Raw genomic sequence first — 24,688 nt, 5'->3', positions numbered from 1 at the left:
GGTGGAGGTATACACACATATTGATAGATGTCTTGTAATGCACTGTTGAGGAACCTGTGACCAAAGTTTTTCATCTCCGACCTTGTCAGGTATTGAACAATCAATAAATAAAGAACACAGAATTATTAAATATAAAACACAGAATTTGTGTGATTATACTAAATGATTTACAAATAAACACCACTGCATATTTACAACTATACACATGCTGATGTAACGCAAATGTTCCAACTTGGGATCAATAAAGTATATCTTATCTTAAGATGATCGATGGCTACTGCCATATTTGCACAATGTGCCTCTGAACCTTGACAAGTGCATGTTTCAGGCTTATCAATGAACAACAGGAGGGGTCACAGACATAAGACCAGCTGTTAAATAAAGCTCTTCTGACCTTAGCTGTCATGTGGGTAGTGTTAATTTCGTTGACTAAAACTATGACGAAATATGTTCGTCAACGACCTTTTTTTCCATGACGAAAACGAGACGATGACGAGACGGCAACGACGGCAGTAAACAATAACTGTAACGAAATCATCATGCAATATCGTTGACGAAAAGTGACGAGACGAAAATGTAGTTTACTAAATAAAAACTATGACAAAATCTCTCTTTACTTTCGTTGACGAAAAATGAGGAGACGAAATATTATCAAAGATAACATACATTACATCTCTGATAGTTAGTTTTTCTCCCAGCAGTTCCATTTCCGGTGCTGCGGCAGAGCAGCAGCTGTTTCTGTGCTGCGCGCGGCGGTATATTTGAATTACACCGGGCAGCGGCACAATATGAACTGTCAGGAAGACTTGGGTCTAACTAACTCATGGTCTAACTCGTGGTCTAACTCATGGTCTAACTAACCTTATTTAACAGAAAATAAAATGGCAACAACAGGGCTTAGGAGCAGTGGTCGCGTTAACCGAAAATCCCCCCGTCTGCGCGAGTGAGTGATAAATTGTGCACTCGACGTATAATAATGGATTATGACAGAAATGTTACGATCCTGTCCGTCAAAATGACTGACAACGAAAAAGTCTAAAGCCACCACTGCTTGGGAGAAAGAAACGATGTGATATTTGGGCCCTTTTTCGCTACAATGAGGCGGAGAAAAAAAGCGAATGCATTGTTTTATCAGAAGGGAAGCAATGTGGCCACAGCTGGTAAAAACACCACAAACCTGACCAGATACTCTCTGCAAAGCTGCTTAATCATTCAACCTGTGTTTTTCATCAAATAAGGACAAGATAATCTTATTTATTTATATACTAAAATGACAAATTATTGGTTTTGGCTAGACTAGTTTGACTGAAATGTTCTATATAATCTGATGACTAAAAAAGACTCAACAGTTTTCATTGACAAAAAGTAGACTAAAATAATTAGTTTTCTTTGACTAAAATAAGACTAAAATGCTCAGACTTTTAGTCGACTAAAACTTGACAAAATAAAAACAGGATGAAGGTGACTAAATATGACTAAAACTAAAAAGAAAATGTAACACAGGACTAAGACTAAAACAAAATTTTAAAATAGCTGACGAAATTAACACTACATGTGGGTATATATTAATGCTGCCCATAATGGGCACAAGCAATTTTCACCCATTTATTAATTATATGTTTTAAATTTGAGTGTTTCCTATCCCCTAAACCTCCAGGGATGTACACAGTTTAATACTGGCAACTTCTTATTATGGGAAATATGAAAACGTCTTTTAAAACTACAACTCCCAGTAGAGACGTGCCATAGATAGAGAACATGTTGCGAAACACACAATAGCCAGCATGTGTAGTTCTGGGGACGGGGGACGGGGGGAGGGACGGGACGCGGTGGACCCGTTCAAATCCAGTTTTGGACAGTCTGCCGTGGTTCCATCCCATTTCAAGTGCTGTGGTCGACGCTCTGAACACTCTCCAATCACAGAGCTTGAGGACTATCACGGGGTTTGTCAAGCGAAGCGGAGAGAATACTTACTTCCGGGTGTAATATTCTGTAAAGCAAATGAGCTGCTCTGACCCTCGGTCCTGACGGACTCCAACTTGTGTTTATTAATCAAACAAATAAATAAACACAAGGATAATTATGTGTTATTGTTGAGTAAATGGAGAATTGCACAGGGGAAAATAACGTATCTATTGTGGTGATTGACATTATTCACCCACGGATCTATGGGTTAGGGTATTGTTCTGCACGGACATTTTAGTGAGCCGGACTTCCTGTCTCTGCCGGTCTTCGCTTCCCGGCAGCTTCCCGGGCATGAAGCTGTTTACATGTGTTTTGAGATGCTAAATAAAAGTCTAGCTTGTACCTTTGATACCCCGCCTCCGACTCCCATCTCTCGGCACCACACTATGCCACAATTTTAGATGCGGATTTTGTTAAACTAATACGTTTGCACTGTGGACCAACACTATACATTGACGGGGAAGGGGGTAGCAATAAAGATAACACCATTTTACACAACATAACAGAAATAATATCGATAGCAGCGTCCCTAGCAACCACCTTGGTAACAATGAAAACGTTATATAGACACAATTTCTTGAAGTAATCTTCATAATAACTAGCAAACTAAAGATCATGTACATCCACTGCACACATAATCTGAAATAACAACTCGTATTTCTCGCATCAAATGACATCAAAGGGCATTTTAATGGCCAAACTAACCTTAAAATAGGCATTTTACACCGAGAATAAAACGAATGTCGGCCATGTTTTTTTTTCTGCAGGGAGAAATGTGAAGATCACGTGACATAGACGCCAGCCATTGGAATGAATGGTGAAAAAAAACGTAGGCATTTTACAATTTCAGAGGCGTTTTCGTAGAAATACTACGTCCTACGTTGTGGACCAACGTAGTTATTACACGTTTTTTTATGAGACTGGGTTGAATAGACAGTGGCCGGTGTATCAAGCCAGGATCATCAAGGTTGCAAGTATGTACGCGCTATCCATATTTATTTAGCTTTAGTAATTAATTAAATGAACAACAGCCTGTAAACCAGGCAGCGTTTTCAGACCAAGGACCCCTTAGCTGAGAGAGAGGAGAAGCAGGGACACCCACTACATATCGTATACAATTGTGTTGTAAATTAAACATTTTCATAGATTTCTTAGACAGCTTCATTGACTTTGACAGCGCTAGTTGAGGGATGCACACTTGGCCCTGAAAAATGAAAATGATCATTTGAAAGACCTCATAATAAAGCGTAAGTATTATTGTATTGCAATATTGGTTTAATACAATCTGATAGGACTTTTCTGTTTTGTAAATGTGCTGTCAATGGACCGTGTGACAACTTAGATGCAAATAGCATCCAAGTTGCTTGCAGCTATGGTGATCTGATGATTGTAATTGGTGTAATTTTATATGTTCCCTTCTGTCCAACCCCACACTAGATATTCCTCAAATGAAGGAGGACATCGCCTCGCTTGCTGGAAGACTAAGTTCCTCTTATTTGTATCACTTTATTTTACTTGTTACTTAATCAGATTTGTATGATGTTACTAGGCTGATTAGGGCAATTCACCTGCTGTTTGTATTTGTAATTGTTCAAAAATGATAACATACTGTCTTCCTTCCCTAACAAGTGTGCAGCAACCTCAAAAGAATTGCAGGTGAGTAACATTTTTCTTGTTCTAAGGATGCATATTTTATGGTGTGACTCTGTAGGAGGCAATAGTCTACAAATGTGTGTTTGTCCAGGGCTAATCTCAACAGTGCCAAATTGTTCATTGCCAACAGGCCAAGAACCTCCGCTTTCACATGTGTATTATATCATAAAGGAAATCAAATCAATGGACAAAAACCTTGGACAAATTAGTCATGACTCATATGTCATAGAAAGCTAACTACAAAATAATTTCATCCCCCTTTAATTAATCTTTCTTCTCTTGTAACAAGCCTCACAATACTGTGGCAGCTGCAGAGCCTCAGAAGAAGCAGCCTGGTGATGACGATGATGATGGTGGTGGTGATGGTGGAAATAACAAGGCGGGAGGCGGGAAAACATATAGATTGGATATTTTTGCTATTTGACATAAAACAACGTATATAGGGTTATTTGTGTCCATATGTCCCAGTTATTACCACTGTAAAAGTTAACCGTATACATTTTGTCATGTCACTGTTTAATTTCCAGATCCATGGAGAGAGAACCGAAGCTCCAGAGACAGTAAGTAGATGCATATTCTTAAGGTATAGGTTACATGAAAATCTTATCTGGACAGTGGTTATTTTTTTGATGGGTAACTGCAGAACTGATGTATTACCGTGCGCGCCCATGTTAGATCAAGTTTAGGACACTGATTTGTTACTTTAGTGCCTTTATCATTCTTGTGCAGCAACTATTTACTACTGATCTATACAAACTATGTTAGTTTGTATAATGTTAATTAATAATCAATTGTGATATTCCATAAAATATATTTGTGAAAGTTGTAGGCCTACTAATACATTTATATGTGATGTATTTTTCAGATTGAAATTGTGAAGGGGTCAGGAGTCTTTTGCAAAAGAGATGCGTGGAAGGCATCCATCCACACCACCTCTGGCACAGCAATGGTGCGAACTCTCCTCCTCGGCACATTTCCCCTTGAAGCCCTGCTTCAGAGCAACCGCAACGGTAACAAAAAAAAGCTACTGTTCAAAATCTCTTTAAATCAATCCTGTCATTAATAAAGAAAGGCAGTTTACATGTGTTTTTCTTTCTAAACTGATTCACCTAAGAATGGAAAAACTGAACTATTTTCTTACTCTCTGTTTTCGCTGCTGCAATTTGTTACGAGTAATGTTTTTTTTTACAATTGTCCCACACTCTAGCCCAGTGGTTCTCAAACTTTATCATTTCAAGGACCCCCATAACTCAGAGTGTATGATTGGAAACCAAATGTGTATGGGTCTATTTGGAACACCCCCGAGGAACCTTGAGTGTCATTTGTCCCTGGACAACCACTCTAGCCTAAAGTGTGGGCCATTAGTATGTAAACATGAGCTGCTGCAGATCAGCAGGATTACCCACTTTTCATTTGCAAAATAATAATTATGAAATATGACTTTAAGTGGCAAGCCAAAGCGAGGTGATGGGGAGCAGCTGGAAGCCCTGGACCCAGGGGAAAAGGCGGCCATAATCGGTGAGTAAAAACGAATGAATTTAGAAAGGAAAATAAAAGTTAATAGAGATGCCTCAAGTTGACTACTTTAACCATCCCTGTTTCACTATTTATTAGCTATCAATGGTAGGATCAGGATCAGCATCAGCTAAGTGAGGAGGACACCCGGTAATGGTATCTGCACGGATCAGCACCTGTAGGGTGATCACGAAATGTTCAATTGCTCACTTCTTGATCACACCTCTCTTCTAATAGAACCCGTGTTCTGGGCTAGCGTGCTTCCTCTGTGGTGTCCTCTGTGTTATAGAATATGTAGTCGTTAATAACCCCATGACACTAATTGTTCTCCTCTGCAGTGTTAAATAACCAGCATCTTCACCCTTAATCAATGACCAGCCCTTTGTACTGTGTGTGTGCCATATCATGTCTTTAATTAATGTTCTTGATTGCAATGCATATGTTATTGCTCTTCTGGTAAACAACCTGTGCTGATGATCTCTGTTGTTTGTATACAAGTGAAGTTCATGTGATGTCATTTTTTTTTTTAACAGTATTTTGAAAAGCCAAACTTTACCTAATTCTAACTAATAATTGTAAACTTAGCAGCTTCTTAGACAGATTTGGTAAATGCACTGACTTTTCAGATAATTCAAAAATAATAGTAATGATATATGAAACAAATGACTAATAAAATAGATCATCTGTTTGAATAAAGGCTTTGGGCTTTATCTGCCAATAAACTCACAGGGGAGCTCGTGTACACTACACCAGGTGGTTTGGCAACACTTTGGAGTGGAATGCTTGGAGTCTGTAGAAGACTTGGGGCATTTTTACACTGTCATCTCATTATGTCCTTTTCTTTTCTCTGTCGAGGCAACAATGAAGAAGTGGCCACACAACGAAGGGCCAGCTGGGTACAGCCATCAACAACAAGCTGACAGAGCTCAGGGCTCGCCAAAAGCAGACAAAATAATTGACATTTATTGACAATAAATGTATGTTAATGACTTATACATTTTGTGTGTTGTATTTTTTTATGTAGGTAGGCTATGTATAAACCTTGAACATAGGTGTAAATAAACATATATGCACATATAGGCTAAACTTATATGCGCATATATGTGAAACTTATATGTGCAACCTATATGTGCATATATGTGCAACCTATATGTGCATATATGTGAAACCTATGTGCATATATGTGAAACCTATATGTGCATATATGTGCATATACACTGCACCCATATATGTACATATATGTGCATATATGGATATATATGTACATATATGGATATATATGTACATATATGTTCAGAGACATATATGTAGGGGTCCAATTTCAGATATGTCACATATATGTTAAACATATATGTGACATATATTAAAAATATATAGGTTCATATATATTCCTTCCATGTGGGATGTAGTTCATTGAGCGGTTTCACACAAAAATAAGTGTTACTTCACAGTTTTCCGACAAACTTTTTTTTGTCACATCATATGTGTAATTCATGGCACAATTCAAACAAGATCGAAAAATAATTTCCCTCTCGCCATTGACTACCATACATATTTTTTCCAAAATAAGGTCCCATGGGACGAAAGTAGAAGGGCGGGGCTTAGCCTCTCTATGAGGGCCCTAACGTCCCTTCCGGCCAAAATTACAGCCCCGCCCACTTTCCGGCAAAAAATAATGCATTGGAGCAGTGTTTCTCAAACTTTTTCACACCAAGGACCACTTCACCAATAAAAAAACACTCGCGGACCACCTAACTCCACAAATATCCAAAATCGCATCGTTTTTCTAGAACAGATTACAAATCGCCTGAAAATGGTATAAACAAGTGGCAGCAAGTGGGATAAAGGTGTTGCGCTGGGCTATATCATGCAATCGAAAGTGAAACTTTAGCGCGCTCCATTGCGGAGATATTCCCGCGAGAGTGGGGACAACTTAAATGTATTTATTTATTTCAAATGTGAAATGTTACCAATATACTCGCGGACCACTAGGGGGCGCTCACGGACCACCAGTGGTCCGCGGACCACACTTTGAGAAGCACTGCAAGAGCGAAGCGGATAATAATAGTTTCATAATTTCTTAAAGCTGCTGAGTCATATATTGCACCTCAAACAACAAACAAATCCTCCTTCTTTACTTCCTCTACAGAAAAAAGGACAGTCAAAGAAACGATCTAATTCAGAAATCACAGTTTCAGTGCAAGCCTGCTGCCTGCCACCCGTCCACCGGCAGACCGAACGGACATCGATCCCCTATTTATCCAGAGCTCCGTAAAAACAAAGCTGTCTATGTCGTCTGAAGGTCTATTTGACAAGATTTATTTCATATTCTTGGAGTAATTATACAGTTTTTGACGAACAGAAATATTGTTTTCTGGCATTACTTTAATAATATTATGGGGGAAATCTGCATTCTGGTATGAAGGCGCATGCCGAAAGTAAGAGGGCGTTTAGACAAAACCCTGTTCAGGGAAATGTAAACAACACAATAAAAAAATAGCTCTTAGACATTTTACTCTTAGGGAAATGTTACCTATTAAACATTCAAATAGCGGGTGACTTTGATTGATGATGTACAATACACGCATGACAAATCAGTCATATTGTACATGTTAGTCCCATCATGCTCAATAAATCTCACGAGTACAGTCATTACATCTAATTGTTAGGAGGGCTTACTAATGGGGATTTAATCAGTGGAATCAATACAGGCTGGATGGGCTGGATGCTGGCCATTCGGGAATCATGACTCACACAATGATGTTAGAGTGCTCCTGTGGGAAAAGGCATAAAGGCAAGACTTAGCCGTCTTATACCTGAGATGGGAGATCAATATGGTGGAGTCTTGTGTCCTTAATGCCTACATGTGAAGGACACTTGACCTTCACATCACACACACGGGAGGGAGAAATCGTGACTTCAGACATGAAATACTGCTGTTTGAGTTGCAGGGTTGCATTCACTATTCTCGGGCTCACGTAGAACTCGATGTAATATCCATTTAATATAAACCAATTAGCTCGTCGCCAGCACAACAGTGTAAAGCTGAGAGTGCCACAGAGGCGCAGCTGGAAAATGAGCTGACGAATTTCAGAGAGCATTGCACCGCTTGTTCAACAGGATTACTGGAGCGAAGCTTGAAAGCCACGCTATGTTGTCATTAATAAACCATACGATCACATGAATAATGAAGAGCTGGTTCGAGTGTTTTTTCACAAACAAGCCTTAAAGACGCCGTTGGCTCGCTCCCATCATCATCAGTGCCATTTTCTGATCTTCACACGGCTCCTTATGAGGCCAACATGTCCACACTTTCTCTGTGAGCCTGGCAGAATATTCATGTTAGTGCAACAGGGAAAAGGAGATTGATCATATCAGTTGTTTGTGTCATACTGCATGGGGGAAGCAGTTCAGTAGCAAGACCTTAGGTATTGTGATTCAGCAGTTATCCTGACTTTCAGTGACTAGAAAATGCCAAACTCCAAAATAAACTGGATCGTACATTTCCCATAACCCCCAACCTAATAAGCGTCTTTCATTAGACCCTCTTTAACCCGTACCCTTTAACTATTAGTTTATGTACAGCTCATGTTTTCTGCTAATCTAACATTAGCGCTCAACCTGAAGCGAGCCCAATCAGTTTGTTGCCTCTCAAATATGTTTAGTTTTTAGTCTTCTCTGAACATTTATATAAAATGTATGGCATTTTGACTGTAGGTCGAACAAAACAAGTCATTTCTAAAGAGCCTTTTTCACTATCCTCCTACTCTTTCTTCATTTCTATATTGTAAAAAAGAAAAATAATCGTTTGATTGTGAAAAAGATAGCAGGCATTTCATTCCACTGTACACTATTTAATTTAAGATTTTGTATAATATTATTATATTTTCCATGTACATAGTTTACTTACTTGTTATTTACGCCAGCAAGAACACTGTAGCTATTAGATAATAAAGTGTTTGTATTGAATCAGGTTAATAATAATAATGGTTGATGTAAATGTGTGGGTGGCCGTGCTACACGTGAGCTGTTGTTTCACAGAGAGTGGAACCATATGAGCAGAGGACACATTGCAGGCTCGTCTTCCCCTCTGCAGGTTTTACCTGACCTCCCGTGTTTCTAATGGAGTGACACATTGCGGGGCTTTGTATGACATGATCAAGGACTTCTGCACTTTACCTTCCCATCATTACTGAGGGCCTCGTCCTTTTTGCTCTTCTCCAGGTCTGACGAGGAGACACATTCAATGCTCTCCTCTGTAGTGGCTTCAAGGTCGGTCTCCTCCGACAATGCAAACCTCTTCTTCGCTGCAGAGAGACCAGATACATATAAAGGAGACGCTTTAATGCAGTTTTGAGCTTTATAGTTTGCAATATATCTAGCGGCAATGGCAGCAGCAGCAGCAGCAGCAGCAGCAGCAGCAACAGGCGAAGAGCTGTCAGAAGCCCACACACAAGCAAGAGCTTTGATCAATGGCTGGCCAGATTTACTAAAACACATCTGCAGCCAGAGTGGATGCTGACAAAAAAAATCAGCAGTGGTGGATAATGACATCTCTTCTCCAAGAGGTATGGGGAGGAGGAGGATAGAGAGGAAGAGAAGGCCTGGAGTGTATGAGGAGTAGAAAGGAGATTGAGTGTCTGTGTGGGACAGAAAGAGAACGACGGAAAAGTATTTGTTGTTGCAATTTTGTGTGCACGTGAGTCACCTGGCAACGCCTCCGACTCCTCCGCCTTGCCCTCCTCATCCTCCTGGTCATCGCTCTTCTGCTGCTGGGTCAGCTGGTGACACACATCGAACGCCTGACCCACGGTGCGCACGATCCTCATGGCCTGGGACTGGAAGGGAGGACACAGTGAGATAGTGTGTGTGTGTGTGTGTGTGTGTGTGTGTGTGTGTGTGTGTGTGTGTGTGTGTGTGTGTGTGTGTGTGTGTGTGTGTGTGTGTGTGTGTGTGTGTGTGTGTGTGTGTGTGTGTTGAGAGCAGAAGCGGGTTAAGCAGCTGTGAGGCACAGTAAGGACAGAATCAGAAATGAGAGGGTGCAGTAGGGGGGGGGGGGGATGAGGTGCCAGAAGAGTTGCACAGGAAGTAGTTAGAATGAACATGTGTGTGTTGGAGCACACGTAAATAGAAAGAAGATGAGAAATAGAACAAGGATGAAAATGGGAGCAAGTGGAAATGAAGGCATGGGGAATCATGAGGGGAGATAGAGACCAAAGTCAGAAGATATCACAGAGCTTCACCTGCCCGTCCTTGTCTATCTGCTCTGCACACGTTCGCCTGTCATAGCGAAGGATTGGTCGATTTCAGAGGTAAGTAGACTTGAATGCATAGGAAGTAAAATAAAGTGTTTTGTTATTTCAGGAAGCTCAGTATGTGAGTCAGTCATCAGGTCAATAAAAAGGAAAAGTCGAATTTACAGTAACTCAAAAATGAGCAAACTATTCTTTTAAAGGGGACATATCATTCTTGATTTTAGGTGATATAGTATTTTGGGTTTCTACTTTATATTGTTTATATGCTTTATTTTCTCCAAAAACACAATGTTTTTATCATACTGTCTGTTTGAATGTATCTGTATTCACCATCCGTCTGAAACGCTTTGTTTTAGCGCCTGTCTCTTTAAGAGCGCCTCCCGGAAAACCACAGTCTGCTCTGATTGGCTTGCAATAAATAATGTAGTGCACTTTCATTGGTAGGTTCATGGGTGTATTAAGCAGTGGCAAACCGTCAGGGCCTTCAAGGTATTCAGAGAATACCCTGGAACACTCAGATAAATCAAGCAAAAAAATCGATTTAATTATATAAATAAAATGAATAAATGAGAATCGTATCTGTGTTGTTGATCTGTAATATTACAGTGTTACGTTAATTTGTTTGTCCTTCTCGGACCATGCACTACGCATTTCAGTGGTTTTGTGTTAGAAAAGAAAGCAACCGATCAGATCTTGTTCTGGGTCTCTGGGTAATTTTGATGATTAATTAGAGACTTTAACTAGTTTCAGCTTCTCTACTGCAAATATGTGCTGCCTTACTTTGTCTAATGTGAGAATAAATCAATATGGGCCTGTTGGTCATACGCTATTATGATGTTGCACCTTGAATTTGTATGGAATTGTAGACATGAATCAATCATTTTAAACGTCCTCCATAAGTAATCAATATTGTTATCACAAAATGTAAACAATTGATTGTACAGGCTCAAAAGAGGTTATTATCAGTGTTTCCCAAATTGAACACACAGGAAATAAAATTCAATGCGGCTTTTTGAGACAGTTGCAGTTATTTTCTTTATTTTTCTAAAGCCCTAATATGCAGTCATGTGGCAGCCTCCTAAATCCACTGGAATTAAACCTGTCCTCCCTCCTGCCCACTGAAGGTGCTTTTTTTTTGTGTTTTCTATCTTGAATAGTGGCAGAACCGAGGGTTGAAATAAACGTGTTATTGTCGTCTGCCTCTGGAGGCCGATCCTGCCTGAGGCATTCAGTCAATAAGTCAAGAAAAGTCAAGCCTGACAGCAGTTCAATCGAGTGAAAAGGCGTGAAACATAACACCGCGATAGAGTCATGAAATTGATTTATGGAATTAAAGTAGGCTCCATAGAATTACATTTTGTTTGCAGTCCCTGTATACCCTGGATTGTTTGTACATTTATACACAATGCTGTTAAAAAGTGAAGAAAAACAGCTCTTTCACTTTAAATTCTGTTATAGTGCACGTATTATATATATATATATATATATATATATATATTATATTCTTGTTGTACTTACTTGGTTGTACATTTTTTACATTTATATTTTAAGGTTAACGTTTTTTATTGTATAATGCATTTTAAAATATTGTTCAAAAATGTTTTATATTGTTCCTTTGTCCCTCCGTTAACAATTTCATTCCTCTATTGTTTTTATGTTTGCCCCATTATACAAATTCCTTGTATGTGTAAACCTACTTGGCGATACACCTGTTTCTGACAAAACTTCTCATTTATAATAACTCAAAAAGTAGCAAACTGTTTCTTTAAAGGGGACATATCGTGCTTATTTTCAGGTTCATGTAGTCTTTTGGGTTTCTACTACAACATGTTTATATGCTTTATTTAAAAAAGAATGTGTTTCATATTGTCGGTCTGAATATACCAGTATTCACCTTTTGCCTGAAACGCTTAGTTTTAGCGGCTGTATCTTTAAGACCCCAGACTGAAAAAGAACAATCTTGTGTTTAATTCTTTAGGAAGCACTTTAGGTAGTTCCATGGATGCAGAGGGAAAATTACTCCGGATTTGGAGTTAGGCATTTCCTAACTTTTAGCACCAAAGGACTTCTCAAGAGTCCTTACTGGGTCATTACATTGACAAAGAAAATAGGAAAAGATCTGCTGATTTACATACATCTCTTTTCAATGGAAGCCAATGGGAAGGAATCTTTCGAACACTTTCTATAAAGTCAGGCTCACTTATTGGGGGCTAGGGTATTCACGATATACAGTTTCTGATGTTTCTCTCCCAAGGCCAAACACAATAGTCTCTGACATCTGAGCCCAGCTATGACGAAAATAAATCAAATCTCCTCCTATCAGCGGCCGGGTCCATCTCCTCCTACTTGAAGCGCACATGCTTGGTGCACCCTGATAAGGCTCCATGGCCCCCCGGGCTGTAGTCAGGCACCACTTGCCGTGTCCCTGACGCTGTAGTGGGTGTTTGCTCGGCATTGGTGAAAATGTCTCCAAGCACCGAGTGTAAACAGCCCTCTTCTTTTCTCTTCCCACCAGAATGATTAGTATTCAGCTTCACTAAGTCACTGTCAGTCTGGTATCCATGGTGAGGGTAATGGAGTCCACCTCACCTAACTGATGCTCTGTCTTTTACATCAGCTCGATATGCTCATATGTGCACATTCATAAGCATTTAAGCACATGCATGCATTTTTGTTTTTAGGATGACTTTCAACATCTGTCCAGGGACTACAGACGAGAAATAGCCTGTTGGCTAACTCTGGCGCATTTACAGAAATGTCAATCAATGTGCACTGTCCCTGTCAAATAAATATATAAATAAATAAATGTCTATCAGTCAGATTCATGCAGGGTCCATTAGGACAATACATCCCCCAGACACAGCCATAATGTCATCCTTAGCAGTTATGCGCACAGCACGGTGCTGAAAACACAAAGGAATGATTGACTTGCCGTGTAGACTGGAAAGCTGGAGATCTTCTGCACTTTCAACAAAATCCATGATAATACCAAAACCAACAATGTGTTTGTCCATCTCTTAATACTTCCCAACTTCCTGTCCTCTTCCTTCCCCCTGAATACGTACATTTTTAAAGAAATAGTTTGACATTTAAAATATTATTTAGATTTCTTGATGAGTTACAGGACAACATTTGACACCTTTATCGTTTCTGTACAGGAAAAAAAACGGGTTAGCTTAGTACAAAGAATGGTATCAGTGTGAGACCTGTAGCCTTTCCAAAATGTGACAAACCTTACTACAAGTATGTCCTTAGCTAACTAGTTCTAATATAAAAGGGGCTATTGGCCACAGTCAGACCATAACTAGGAGAAAGACTCCGGGCCAGGGTTGCGTGCTCATGGCTCTCAACATGGCTCCATTAGCCAACTGCTGTCTGTCAGTCAGCAGGATTAGGGAATAACTAATGTTCTGATTTGTGTGACAGTTGGAGGAAGGGTGAAGCATGGGCTGAGGAAGAACCCATTAGGTTTTGGAGTGGCTCCAAATCACAGGGAGGATTCACAATATGGGTTACTTTGTGTTAACATTGCCAGATTAGTGCAGTACTCATGGTGTAGGAATGATCGTGAAAAAACGAGTTGCTAAAGATTCAACTCGAAAAATAGATATCAATGGTATGTTTACAGGCTCAATGCAATTCATACCACATGTCATCTTTGTAGCGTCCATGTTGTTTCAACAGTACAATTTAAAGCTAATACAAAAAACGAAGTCAGAAGTCCTTATAATAAACACACCAAAGTTAGGAGAACGCCAATGTTGTTACCAAAGCACAACTTAGATCTCATAAACAAGTTGGAGAAACCACATTCAACTCTGAACAAAATGTGAAAGATGTTATTTGAACGCACCATTATCCATGGCGGAGTTGTCCTTGTGTTGCATAATGGATTAGAGTACATCATATATCGGCTATAATGCAATACAAGTTGAATTTAGCACCGCAACGCCATCGTCAAAGGTTTAGGATTGGAGGCAAATGATGAATTTGACAGAACGTGTCATAATGACCAATGTCAGTTCTTACATTACACTACATTGGCGTACGAAGCACCTCTACACCGTTGGCCATGCCTACGGAAGCAATTCAGGGTTCTGTATTTTTCTCAAGGACACTTTGACATCTTGGCTGCAAGACTAGGGATCGAACCACTGACCAGAGCCAAATCAAACCGGTTTAGACTGGACCAGAAACCTAACCGCTCCCATCACTGTACCATCCTCAACAAGCATAACATCCTGAGTTGGGGAGATTTAATAAAGTATAGGAACATCGTTCTGGTGTACACAATCCTGCACAATACAGCCCCTCCCCCTCTTAGCTCATTGGTTACTCAACGTAACAACACCAGACGGACCACTAGAAGCTCCACACGTGGCGACCGATCAGTGCCATTCAGGAAGAGTACTTTTGGTCAGCCATCATTCTCGGTCACAGCAATACAAAACTGGAACTCTCTACCCACTCAAATCAAAGACATACACACACATCCCACCTTCACAGCTCACTTACAAACATGGTTCACTGAGAACTCCACCTGCACACACTAGTCTGTGTTGAGTATGGCGTGAGTGTTACTTGTTGTGATCATGGATGTTGCCCCTCGTTCCTGTGATGTGATTGTGATGTGCTATATGTGACATGTGCTGTATGTAGTAACGTGTGTTGTTTATTGTTCTCTTTTATCCTCACACCGGTATCTACTTGTCTTTCCTCCTTTTTATTTTATTTTATATATTTTCTTATAACTAATGCTGTTGATATATTGTAATTTTAAGGGTGTCTATTACCATCTGGCCGGGGACAACAGCTGGAAAGTAGCCATGTCGGCTAAAGCTGCACCATTTACTGTTTTCGTGAGAGTTCATCGATGGGGACCGTCCACGACACTATACATAAATAAACTAAACTAAAACACTGGACCACACCATCAAAGAAGACATTGGCTAGAATCTCCATACGCTTCAGCTACACAGACAAATACTCGAAGCATCAATTGATTGAACAGTTACACTTACTTTCCTCTTTGACTTGAACACATTGCAGCGGAAAATGTTGCTCTGTCCTTCTCTGGCGATATAACTGAAGATCTTCAAGTCTTGGGCGTCATGTGAGACATAGAAGATCCTGTTAAAAGCAAGATGTCAGACAACATTTCAATGAGTTGGTTACAAATTGCTTAGTTTTTTGTATTCGATTTGAACACCTACCTGTAGATGGGGTCCTGTGCCACCATGACTGTGTTCTCATCCCACGACCACCCTTTTCTCTGTCCCAACACAAAAACACATTGACGGTTAAAAAACCAATGTTTTCTAAAAAACGAAAAGGAGTCATTTAAAAGTCACAAGACTGACCTTCCTCTTTTTGCGCAAGATGACTTTGACATAATCAGTGGACACGACAATGTTGACCTTCTTTTTCTTTATATTCTTCAGTTTGAATTCATACTGCAAAGGAAAAACGACATTTAAATTAACATTCCAGTTTGGAATTGAATATTATACAAGGTGTGACACACAAGATAAAGGCTATATTGGAACAGAGGGGAAGGGATCACGCAGAGAGGAAGATATTTTTTGACAATCTTCTTCTTCTATGAAATGTGCGATTGAGTAAACACTGTCAGATTCGTGTCCCTGGGAGCGGCTTAAGCTTTTAAAGGCAGCGTTCCCAGATGGAGGCAGAATGTGTGGGACACTTTCATCCCTCTTCTTGATTAATGCGAGAGCGCAAACTCCTCTGCGAGCTCAGACTCAAACATGTAAGGGCCAGTGATCTAAGAACCACATGGATTTTTGCCAAATAATGCGCCATGCTTTAAAAACACAGCGTCCGACATCAGATGATTACTTGATCAAGTGGAGTTCTGTGAAATGTGTCTGAAACGAACTGCCAGCCGCTCGGTATTGGATATTCTATGTCATCTTTCTTTGGTTTGTGTAAAAACAACAACCTTCTGCCGTCTTGGAACTCTCTTTTCATTCGTATATCGTCATTTCAAAATAAGATGTCACAGAAAGTAAAGAAAAGGCGCAGAATGTGGTAATGTCGATAAGGAGGACGATAATGAGAGGTAGTGAAATTCCAAAAAAAAGAATAATTTTGATAACAAAATGTAAATTCAACCACTGATGTTTGTCAATATCTAGTAAGATACGGTAAGCTAAGGTAAGGGTATACAATATAGGACATTATTCTCATTACACTTTATTCTTGTTATATTCCTTTTCTTTTCTGAGTCCAGTGGTCTTTAAATGAATTTGTATACATTTTGAATCATGATGTGAATAGGTTCTATACTGCAGGGACAATTAAAGCAATCCCTCCCCAAAACATGACACCAACATTCACATAGGAGTGAATCATTTCGACGGGTTCTGGCAGGAAAGCATGACATGTGAAAAATTCATCTACAGGAGAGTAATTGAAAATCATTTGAAAGTAATGGAGAATGCCAGAGAGCCTTAAAGCATTACATTCTCAGTCATGTATTTGTAATTATCTCCCAGCGCATGCATTCCTGTTTAGGTTTAACTAGAAAAAGACAGTTCCGCCATGAACATGTCCCTAAAATGCAGGAAATGTGAGTTTGACATTTCAACTGTTGACGTGTCTCCCCCAATATTGAAGCGAATCCTCTACGTCCTTGAGAAAAACGATTATCGTAACCGACAGGGCGCCTCATTAGAAGCTCCATTGGTCCCTTATTCCTCATTCGCCCTCATCTGGTTCATCCGTCTTATTGTTGTGTGGGAGGAATCCTCCGTCGTAGTTGCCCAGGTGAAGGACACGACTCCCACAATGTGTGTCGCAGGATAATGCACACACATGCAAAGTGCGGACCATCCGTCTTTCTGCTGTCAGAGGGCTGATGACGTGGAACACAGAAGGTTCAAGGTTCTTTATTTTGTCATGCGAACATAGCTACAGTGTAGTTATGCCGATGGAAATCTTAGGTCACAGGCTCCTCCAAAAGTGCAACACAATAACACAGAAAAACAGAAAAATATAGTGCAAGCATATAGTAAATAGAAATATAGTTTAAAAAAAGTGAAATAGTGCAATAAGAGTCTATATGCAAGTTATTGGAATGATATATTAGAGAAATAGATAAATAATTACTAAGTAGCAGATGAATGTTATGGATGTTGTTTCAACAGGTGTGTAGCAGTCTTATTGCCTGTGGAATGAAACTGTCTCTGAATCTGGTGGTTTTAGTCCGGATGCTGCGAAGAAGGTGTTCATGTTACATTTTCATGCATCATCCTCAGTCCCCAATCACAACTAATGCTCTACAGGTAGTGACAACTCTCCTGTCATACTCCCTCTAAGCTGCTGTGAGTTAGTTAGCTTTTAATATGAGTTTGTCTCCCAAGAAGCAGAGAGTATTACTAGTTAATTCATTTAATTAGTGTTTTTTCTTTCCACATTTGTATCAAAAGCTTCTTTATGAGAAATTTGATAAAAATCTGACATTTAGAAATGTTCGAGATTCCAATCCGGAAATCTGTTTTTGAGCCAGGAAATGAAGCATTATAGCTTCTCTAAATCTTTCCCGGAACAATCAAATGGCAATTATACTGCACTGTACACGAGGGATCAGGATTACGTGCGTCCAGGGTGTCACTGGGGTTGGGAGCGACCTCTGACCGACTCAATTACTCTAGTGTTGGATTAGATCCAACAGCTGACGAGCAGCTAAATCCCCTCCTGTGTAATTTGTGGCCTTGTCTGGCCTAAAAGAAACGCTCCAGAGCTGTTGTTTTTTCCCTTGAACAGTATCACATATAAACCTGCACGCTTTACCTCTCATCAGACATAACATCCCAGAGAATCCTGCCGTGATTTAAACCGCTCCTGACAGCCCACTGAATCTGCCGAGTGTGGAGTTTTACACAGACTGGTAATTTGTGTGTAAAGAGGATGTTGAAGAGAGTAGGGGACACAAGGAGAGACATAACACACAGGGGGAACAAAGAGTTCATGTGTGTGCACCGGCATCAATCCTAATGTGTTGGGACTGCTTGACAAGGGTCAAGATCCGTGGCGGGGTTCAGAGTCACGTATATGTCTTACTCTGATTCTCCTCATCGCAGCGACGATTTCCATCCGGCTGCCGGGGCGACCCACCTCCAGACTGCCGATGTACTGAAGAGTGTAAGAAAGAGGTTTTAGGATTGGTAGTTTGAAGGAATGAATGGCAGTGATTACAGGGCGGTGCTGGGCTGGCAGATTGGTAGTTGACTGCTTGTTCATAATTCTCTTTAATAATCCTTAAGGCTGTAACTAGCTATTCATGTTATTGTTGAATATCCTATTGATAACTTTCTCGATGAATCACTGATTTGGTCTATACAAAGTCAGAAAGATGGTGGAAAAACGTCAGTAAGTTTTCCGAAAAGAATGCATGTCTTCAAATGTCTTATTTTGTCAACAGATCAAAATATATTCAATTTACTGCAGCCCCAGTTCTCCAGTTATAGGTTTTTCAATATATAAAATACACAGTCAGTATACATCAATATACAAAGAAAGAACCACATCTCAATGCAAGCAAGGTACAAAAGATGAAACAAATCTAAATTGGGCCCAACATTCAATCGATTAATCGAGAGAATAATTGTCAGACTAATAGTCAAAAAACAATAGATACACTTTATTTGTAGCTCCAGTTGTGAACTTATGGATTTGTCTAAAAAGGGGGGAATGAATAATGCCTCGGACATCAAGTCATCAGTTAAGGAAACACATCTCAATGCAAGCAAGGTCAAACATTATACATATTTTAAGCCAACATCTAATCGATTAATCGAGACAATAATTGTTAGACGAATGGTCATACAAACAATAAAATAAACTTTATTTGCAGCAGTGCTGAACCTATGTAAATAAGTTAGTAAATAAAAAATAAAAATGTGTTTGTCTCAACATCTAATCGGTTAATTTAGAAAATAATCGACAGACTAATAACAAAAATAAAAAACTAAAAATGAATGAGAGAAATAAATGATGTCAGCATACATCAAGCTATCAGCTATATCTCTATGCAGATATGGTGAATTAAAATCAATGGCAAACATTTCAAAGTCACACAAATTGGATAAAATATCTCAAGTATTATTATAATGTACTTTTGAACACAGAATAAACCCATGGATGGAAATATCATTGACTCAGTATCAGTGGGATGTCATCACACACACACACACACACACACACACACACACACACACACACACACACACACACACACACACACACACACACACACACACACACACACACACACACACACACACACACACACACACACACACACACACACACACACACACACACACACACACACACACACACACACACACACACACACACACACACACACACACACACACACACACACAGAGTATCTGTTGCAGATCTCCTTACCTTTGCCTCGAAGCACACCCCATGCTTGAAAACCTCGTCGTTGTGCATGGGGATCCTCAAATCGTGCGCGTCATCCACTAAATTGTACTTGGTTACCCCTGGCATCGCTCTGATGATCGCTGCCTCGCCGCCGACTCCCGTTTTACGACAGCGCTAGAGCACCTGCAGATGTACGCATCTCCTCCGGCGCTGACTCCCCCCCGCACTGTCCCCTCCGTCACTCCGGAGGTCATCCGGGTGGATCGGCACGCAATCGGCACGTTTTTTTTTATTCAATTAAGGCGCTGATCGGTGATCGGTGGGCGCACTTAATGACCCCTTCACGGTCCGAGGCAGCACAGCAAACACACCGCCTCCGGTCCCTGTGACGCACGGATCTCAGCACCTGCTTGTTTTTTCCTCGAGGCACCGCGGCACCAAACTGGCACTAATTTATTATAGCGAGCGATTCATATTCAGCTGCAGCGCGCGCCTATTAGCCGGTACACCGGGTGTGTGAGGACTAACAGATGAGTGTGCGTGTGAGGACTCAGCACACACAGCTGCTGGGTGTTTGTGGGACACCTAGTGGCTTCACAGGGAACAACCTCGAACTGACTGCTGGGGGATTAATTTAAACTCATTCACTCTCAAAATAAATCCTAAAAGTCCAAGATGAAAAAGGATTATCCGCACTGTGATATCCTGGAATATTCCTCTATTTTTATAACTTCTTATATTACTCTGATTCATGACTGATGCTTGAAATGATTCACAATCTTGCTCCTCCTCCTTTTAGAACAGGGGTGTCAATATATTTGTTTCCATTAAGAGATAAAGCAGAACGTGAATGGAGAGATATGTGCCACAGTGTGATCCTCCCTATTATTTTGTTACACTTGTTCCAAACTCACTTCCTGCCCACAGTGTCACTCTGCTTGGATCAACACAAATCATAAATGATAAGGGATTGTACATATTGAAAAGCAGTAATACTTCAGATAAAGACAAATTGTATAAAAAGTGGTCTTTATCAGAAGCACTTTTTACAAATGTATTGGTTGCAGAAACATACAGTTGGCTAAATGTAACATGCCCGGCCAACTTCGCGCCACAGGCCCCATTTTGTGCTGCCCTGTCCTAAAAGATGCCCGGCCTTCCCAGTCGCATGCATTAGGATTTGAGTAACTAATTGGTAAAGTTCAGAAAGACGGCCTTAGGTCAGTTTGCTTTCTCAGTTAAAGTGTTTGGGAGGTGGAATGTCACGCCCACAAACATCCGAGTCTCAGGAAGCTGCGCAGGGTTTAAAACCAGCTTTGGCTCAAATCAGCATGTCACCAGCAATGATGCTGTACTTGCCTCTCTGAGCACAAACTCAAGGGTCCAATGTGTCAGGGGGCCTCAGTTTGAAGTGACAGCTAACATGTTCTGCTTGTTGAAGTCACAAAGAGAAACAGAACTACCACAGGGAATATGGAATATATGTGCAAACCATCCATCTGAGGTTTTCAAAGGAGAAGTTTGTTATTAATGAAAAACGCTCATTCTCTTTAAAGCCAAGAGTTAGAGCAGAATAAAAACACTACTCTCATTCTGTAGTTATTATGATGCTAAAGCCAAGAGATGCTTAGCTTAGCATACATTTCTGAAAGCACCCCTTGAGCTAAATTATTATCAACTTTTCTCTAAATACAACATTGACATTTTATTACACTTTAAAGCAGGTTAAGGACTTATTGAGATCTGTTATTGTTAATGTTACTCAATATTTGATCATTTTGTGGTGCTTAAAATGTTATAATCTGCACTTTATCATTTGAATACATTTTCGGTTACATTCACTTTTTTCAGCAAATCATGCTCAGTGTAGGCTATGATGCTGATACTGTCCATGTGACTCAACAGCAAGGCTGCTGTTCTCTCTCCCACCACTCGACGCTTATTTGACTATAGTTTGCATTGGATAGCTTTTAATGCACAAGTAAGCCCAGTCTGTATTTAGTTAGCTTAGCTAATGGCCATTTCATGCAGAATATTAACCCGGGTAGTATGGGAGAGAATTGACACAAACCTCCTTGGACACATTATAGCTATGTGAGCATGTCAAATGTTTAATAGATAATTTATAGCCCCTGGCATGGTAGATGAACAATTCCCATCTGGCAACACTGACAAGGTAATCACAGTAATGAACCTGCAGCCTGCAGTTACAGCCTGATCCTGCAATTCCCCTTTATGGAGCTTTAGAGTCTAAGCTCATTCTTTAGCTGAACATGTATTATTACAGTTCACTCTAACTGCTCTGACAGTAGTATTCAGCTGCAGCAGGAAGTGGTTTTCAGTGAAAGAGCCCTAGAAACCCAACTGTACACTACACTCAGGGCACCAAACAGCAGAAAGACACAGCTAGAGACTAGCTGGGGGACACAGTGGAGCATTTAGCAGCTAAAGGGACTTCATCAAATGTTTAAGCTCCAGATAAGAAAAAAGAGTCAGTTATTGCATGTTCAATCAATCAATCAATCAATCAATCAATCAATCAATCAATCAATCAATCAATCAATCAATCAATTAAACAAACAAACAAACAAACAAACATACACTAACTCTATCATCAATCAACCAATCAACTGATCATTTCATCAATCAGATCGTATTTATATTTCCCAATACCAAAGAAAAAACGGGAAAAACGTCCCCCCTTAAAAAAACTATAAATGGGGTTACAAATGGACGAACCCTCAGGGAGATTTGTATTCACTTATCCAGCAGATATGGAGCAACATTGGCATTCATTAGATGCCATGTTTGTTTCTACCTGATACATAGGACTCTAATAAGCACTCTCCTTGGCCTCTGTCGAATCTATAGGCACATATTTATCTCAACTTTGTTTGTCTCCTTTTGATGCTGAGCAGGTAGAGTAGTGTTGTTGTTGTTTGGAAAAGAGCTGCCTACTGGGGCTGGGAAAGAGGCTGAACAGAGCAGACCATTTGGACCAAAACAGTGAACTGAAACATGCTTTAACATTAATCGTGGGATACAGTCTTAGTAGCAAAAAATGCTAAAAGAGTGTCAACATGCAGCATTTTCTTTTATAACACTTAGCATGGACATTTAATTTTAACTTCATATTGTCTAAGTAGCTCACTATCCCAGTGTTTTTAACCCGTAGACTTTAGTGTTCCTTCAAATCTGCATTAAAAGCTACGCCTTGGTTCACTCTTACCTGTCAGTAAAATACAATTGTGTTTCTGATCTAACCTCATTCCTGCTATTTGTCCAGCAGGTGTCAGCAGAGCTCTTCTCATTTTACAGGTAGTAACGCTCACAACATCCAAAGACCCAGTAGAAGAGACAAAGTGAAACATCCAAGTGTATTCACTCACTGGCCACTTTATTAGGTAGACCTGTTCAACTGCCCGTCAAAGCAAATATCTAATCAGCCAATCATGGCAGCAACTCAAGGCATGTAGACATGGTGGAGACGACCTGGTGAAGTTCAAACAGCATCAGAATTGGGAAGAAGAGATTTAAGTGACTTTGAACATGCCATGGTTGTTGGTGCCAGGCGGACTGATCTCAGTATTTCAGAAACTGCTGATCTGCTGGGATTTTCCATCCCGTTATGACCACATTGTACCCATCTTCTGATGGCTACTTCCAGCAGGATAACGTGCCATGTCACAATGCTCAAATGATCTCCAACTTTCTTGAACATGACAATGAGTTCAGTTCACTTGTACTCAAATGGCCTCCACAGTCTCCAGATATCAATTCAAAGAGCATCTTTGGGATGTGGTGGCACTAGAGATTTGCATCATGGATCTTCAGCCGACAAATCTGCAGCAATTGATTAATGCTATCATGTCAATGAGTGTTTCCAGCACCTTGATGCGCCAATGCCACAAAGAATTAAGGCAGTTCTGAAGGCAAAAGGGGGTTCAACCTGGTACTAGCATGGTGTACCTTTTGAAATGGCCGGTGAGTTCATATTCACTGTGTTCCATTTTATTCTCTACAGTATGTGCTCCCTTTGTGGAGCTTGTCTGGTTGACCTGTGTCAGGAACCACTTCGCGCAGATTAAACCCCCGCGAGCGGCTATGCGCTCGCTCGTGAGAGAGACAGCCCTCTTGCTCCCTCGCGGGAGTGTCAGCCTCACTCGCTCGCGGAGTCTGTTTACGCGAGCGTGAAAAGTTTCTGGCACTTTGGGGTGGAGCCACTGGAATTTGATTGACAGCTGCAAGGAAGCGCGGAGTTGCCAGGTTTGATAAATGCCTGATCTACCAAGAGCTGAGGAGTGAGAGCTGCAAGATCAGTTGGATGAGATTGAATGGTAAAGTTGTCCATAAAAAACTATTATATTATATATACGACGCCACCAGACCAATCAGAGAGTTGCATGGAAATAAACGTGTTTTATTGGCTGACAGGTACGTACCTCTCCTCTGTGACAATGTTTAAACTTTAAACTGTCAGCCCCGGACGCGGAGATTCTGAAGATGGACATTAGACATTTCTTTAATAAAAAAGATGGCAACTCTCAAGTGGTGGCTCACACAACAACCCCAGAGCCACCACCTGAGCCAGGTGAACAAGGTATGTACCTGTCAGTAAACTTACAAGTTATGTCAACATGTAAGCAAAGCATAAATTATAGCTACGTTGACGTTACTTTGAATCGCGCGGGTAAGCTAAACCGTTAGCAAGTAGCCAGATATATTAAATAAACACTTTGTCATAAAATCTAAATGTTGTGTTTTTTAGCATTACTTGGTGATTTCAAAGAAAGCTCTCTGGGAAATGTTGACTTACTGTTCGACATGAAGCTAGAAGCTACCTTACAGTAGTACACAGTTGATCCTGAGTCCTGTCAGTTAAAGTG

At 40.4% G+C, this 24,688-nt stretch overlaps 1 protein-coding gene across 2 annotated transcripts in view; it reads right to left on the bottom strand.

Annotated features, from left to right (window-relative positions):
* The window catches only part of LOC117461795 (carboxyl-terminal PDZ ligand of neuronal nitric oxide synthase protein-like), a 57,005-nt gene extending 36,705 nt beyond the window's left edge, over nucleotides 1-20,300 (bottom strand). The window contains exons 1-7 of one of the 2 annotated variants that reach the window (XM_034103753.2): nucleotides 19,824-20,300; nucleotides 18,471-18,542; nucleotides 15,749-15,841; nucleotides 15,602-15,660; nucleotides 15,410-15,518; nucleotides 9,842-9,971; nucleotides 9,313-9,440 (exon numbers count right to left, since the gene is read on the bottom strand). In XM_034103753.2, coding sequence (XP_033959644.1) covers nucleotides 9,313-9,440; nucleotides 9,842-9,971; nucleotides 15,410-15,518; nucleotides 15,602-15,660; nucleotides 15,749-15,841; nucleotides 18,471-18,542; nucleotides 19,824-19,928 — 696 coding nt within the window. In that variant the 5' untranslated portion in view covers nucleotides 19,929-20,300. The remainder of the gene's footprint in view (nucleotides 1-9,312; nucleotides 9,441-9,841; nucleotides 9,972-15,409; nucleotides 15,519-15,601; nucleotides 15,661-15,748; nucleotides 15,842-18,470; nucleotides 18,543-19,823) is intronic. The other variant, XM_034103754.2, reaches the window with a different exon arrangement.
* Nucleotides 20,301-24,688: the final 4,388 nt, after the last annotated feature.

Source organism: Pseudochaenichthys georgianus, chromosome 17 (assembly GCF_902827115.2).
Source record: "Pseudochaenichthys georgianus chromosome 17, fPseGeo1.2, whole genome shotgun sequence".
NCBI classification, from domain to species: domain Eukaryota; kingdom Metazoa; phylum Chordata; class Actinopteri; order Perciformes; family Channichthyidae; genus Pseudochaenichthys; species Pseudochaenichthys georgianus.
This window is presented reverse-complemented; position numbering and strand designations above follow the sequence as displayed.